The sequence below is a fragment of the Lepidothrix coronata genome, unplaced genomic scaffold (genome assembly GCF_001604755.1).
Source record: "Lepidothrix coronata isolate B3197 unplaced genomic scaffold, Lepidothrix_coronata-1.0 Scaffold441, whole genome shotgun sequence".
NCBI classification, from domain to species: Eukaryota; Metazoa; Chordata; class Aves; order Passeriformes; family Pipridae; genus Lepidothrix; species Lepidothrix coronata.
In genome coordinates, this window is record NW_016690621.1 from 40,772 (window position 1) to 43,674 (window position 2,903).

Genomic DNA, 2,903 nt, shown 5'->3' on the forward strand with positions numbered 1-2,903 from the left:
CGCCGTGCCCGCCGCCACCGCCGCCACCTGCGCCGCCACCAGCCCCGCGGCCACCTCGCTGGCACGGGCCTGGGGACACGGGGACATGGGGTGTGGGGACAAGGGGATGTGATGGCATTTGGCATTGGGACGTGGGGACACGGTGACACAGGACCCGGGGGCGCAGGGGGACAGGACACGGGGACACTGGGGACAGGGGACAGTTGGGGACACTTGGGAACAGGGAGGACGTGGGCGGGCACAGAGGCTGTGGGGTCACAGGGTGACAGGGGTGACACGGGTGACACAGGTGACACGGGTGACACAGGTGACACGGGTGACAGGTGCCCCCCACCTGCAGCCGGTATCTCTCCCCCCGCAGCCGCTGCTCCTCCACCTCGGCCACCAGAGCCCGCAGGCGCCGGCCAGTGACACGCGCGGCCCGTGACAGGGACAGCCGGGTCCTGGGGGGACACAGGGACACCAAATGTCACCCAGTGGCACCCCATGGCACCCGGGACGGGGCCACCCACACCCCAGGGGCCACCGGGACACCCAGTGTCACCCCATGTCACCTCCAGAGTGACCCACAGCCAGTGACACTCACCCTGGGACCGTCTGGGGACCCCCCTGGGACCGTCTGGGGACCACCTTGGGCCACCCTGGGGCCACCCAAACCCACTTCGGGGTCACCTCAAGCCAGACTGGGATCCCCCTGAGCCCCCCTGAGACCACCCAGCACCACCCAAACCCACTTTGGGGTCACCCTGGATCACCTGGGGCCACCCAAGACCGCCCTGGGGCTGCCCAAACCCATTTTGGGGGCATCCTGAGGCCATGTGGGCACCACCCAATCCCCCCCAGTCCCCCCTCACCCTTCCTCCCTGCGCAGCAGCTCCTGCAGGTGGAGGCAGCGGCTCCTCAGGGTGCTCTCGGGGGGCGTGGGGGGCACCGGGGGGCGCAGGAGCCGCTCCTGCAGCTCCCGCTGCTCCCGCGCCAGCCGGGCCTGGGCACCCTGGGCCTCCCGCGCCCGCTGCCCCGCGAGGGACAGCGCCTCACGCAGCTCCTGCACCTGGGCAGGTGAGACAACACCCGCGGGTGAGACCACAGCACCCTCGGGTGAGCTCAGCACCCACATATCCCACTTCCCACATCCCCATATCCCCTCATATCCCTCCCAAGTCCCCACAGGTGCCCCACAGGTGCCCCACAGGTGCCCACCTGTCCCAGCCGCTGTCCCAGGTGGTCCTGCAGCCCCCGGTTGTGCTCCCGCAGCTCCTCCAGCGCCGCCTGCAGCCCCTCGGGGTCAGCGGGGGGGGGGCTGTGGGGGGGACACATGGGGGGGCATGGGAGGGTATAGGGGATGGATGGGAGATATGGGGGAATACGGGATAGAGGGACACCGGGGACTACAGGGGACACGTGGAGGGGCTGTAGGGGACACGCAAGGGGCGTGTCCAGGAAGGGGCGTGTCCGGAGAGGGGTGTGCCCTCACTCACCTGTGCCGGGGGCTGTGTCCCACCTGAGCAGCTGCTCGGTCCCGCTCCTGCTCCGCCTGGCGCCGGCACTGCCGGGCCTCCTCCACGGCCTGGGGGCGGGGCTGGCATGGACACGCCCACCGGGGACACGCCCACCACCCCAGCACCACCCATAGGCTGATATAGCCCCACCCATTGTTCCTCAGCCCTGCCCACTGATCCTTAGCCCCACCCATCAGTCCTTGACCCCACCCATTGGTCCTCAGCCACACCCATTGGACCTTAGCCACACCCCCCTGCCCTTTAGCCTGGCCCCTTTGTTCTTTAGCCCTGCCCATTTATCATTAGCCACGCCCTTTCCCTTGGCCCCGCCCACCTCTCGCAGCCGCTGAAGCTCCTCCCCCCGTTCCCGGCACTGCGACTCCGCCTCCTGCGCCCGAAGCTCCGCCCCCGCACGGGCAGCACGGGCAGCCTGGAGCTCCGCCCACAGCAGCTGCCCCGCCTCCTGCAAATAGGGCCGGGTCAGGGACAGGCCACACCCATCGACCACGCCCCCTTTAGCCCCACCTCAGCCAGGCCTCCACCCTCTCAGAGGCTCCTCCCCCCCCCAGGCCACGCCCCCTCAGACCACGCGGATATAGCCCAAATTCAGCCACACCCCCACCAGAGGCTCCACCCCCTTAGGACCCTCCCATGACCACACCCACATCCCACAAAGCACCACCTACTTTTCTAAGTCCCACCCCATTTCACCAGCCACCCCTCAGACCACACCTCTTTAGCCCCACCCACAGCCACACCTGTCATAGACCCCGCCCCATCTGACCCCACCCCCTCCCTGGCCTCGCCCACCTGCTGCAGCCGCAGTCTCTCATTGGCCCGGTCCCTGGCCCTGCAGGCCCCGCCCATCCGGGCCTGGGCCCCACCCACAGCGATCTCCAGCGCACGCAGGGCCCCGCCCTCCACCAGGCCACGCCCTCTCTCTGCTGCCAGGCTCCGCCCCAGCGCCGCCACCTGATTGGGGAGGACCGTGATTGACAGCTCACATGGGACAGGCCACGCCCCCATCTGGGTGATGGGCAGCCCCTTGTCCCCCCCGGATGATTGACAGTTCATTGCTCCACCCACCAGGGTGATGGACAGTCCCAAGCCCCTCCCAACGATGTGATTGACAGCCCCAAGCCCCGCCCACCTGGTTACTGAGGTCTCGCAGCTCCTCCTCCAGGTCCCGCCGGTGCTGGGAGAGGGAGGGACATTTGGGGGGGAGGAACCAAAATCTGGGGGGTCCCAAAGTCCAGGGGGGGTCCCAGGGTTTTGGGGAGTCCCAGGAATCCAGGAACCCCCAGAGTCCAGGGAGTCCCAAAATCTGGGGGGTCCCAAAGTCCAGGGAGTCCCAAAATCTGGGGGGTCCCAGAGTCCAGGGAGTCCCAAAATCTGGGGGGTCCC

The 2,903-nt window shown here is 68.5% G+C and overlaps 1 protein-coding gene across 1 annotated transcript in view; it reads right to left on the minus strand.

The window, feature by feature from the left end:
* Positions 1–2,903, minus strand: part of THAP7 (THAP domain containing 7) — an 11,137-nt gene that overhangs the window by 6,073 nt on the left and 2,161 nt on the right. Inside the window, exons 3-10 of the mRNA XM_017839606.1 lie at positions 2,650–2,694; positions 2,310–2,471; positions 1,834–1,962; positions 1,479–1,567; positions 1,201–1,300; positions 855–1,051; positions 335–443; positions 4–69 (exon numbers count right to left, since the gene is read on the minus strand). Of these exons, the coding sequence (XP_017695095.1) occupies positions 4–69; positions 335–443; positions 855–1,051; positions 1,201–1,300; positions 1,479–1,567; positions 1,834–1,962; positions 2,310–2,471; positions 2,650–2,694 (897 nt within the window). The remainder of the gene's footprint in view (positions 1–3; positions 70–334; positions 444–854; positions 1,052–1,200; positions 1,301–1,478; positions 1,568–1,833; positions 1,963–2,309; positions 2,472–2,649; positions 2,695–2,903) is intronic.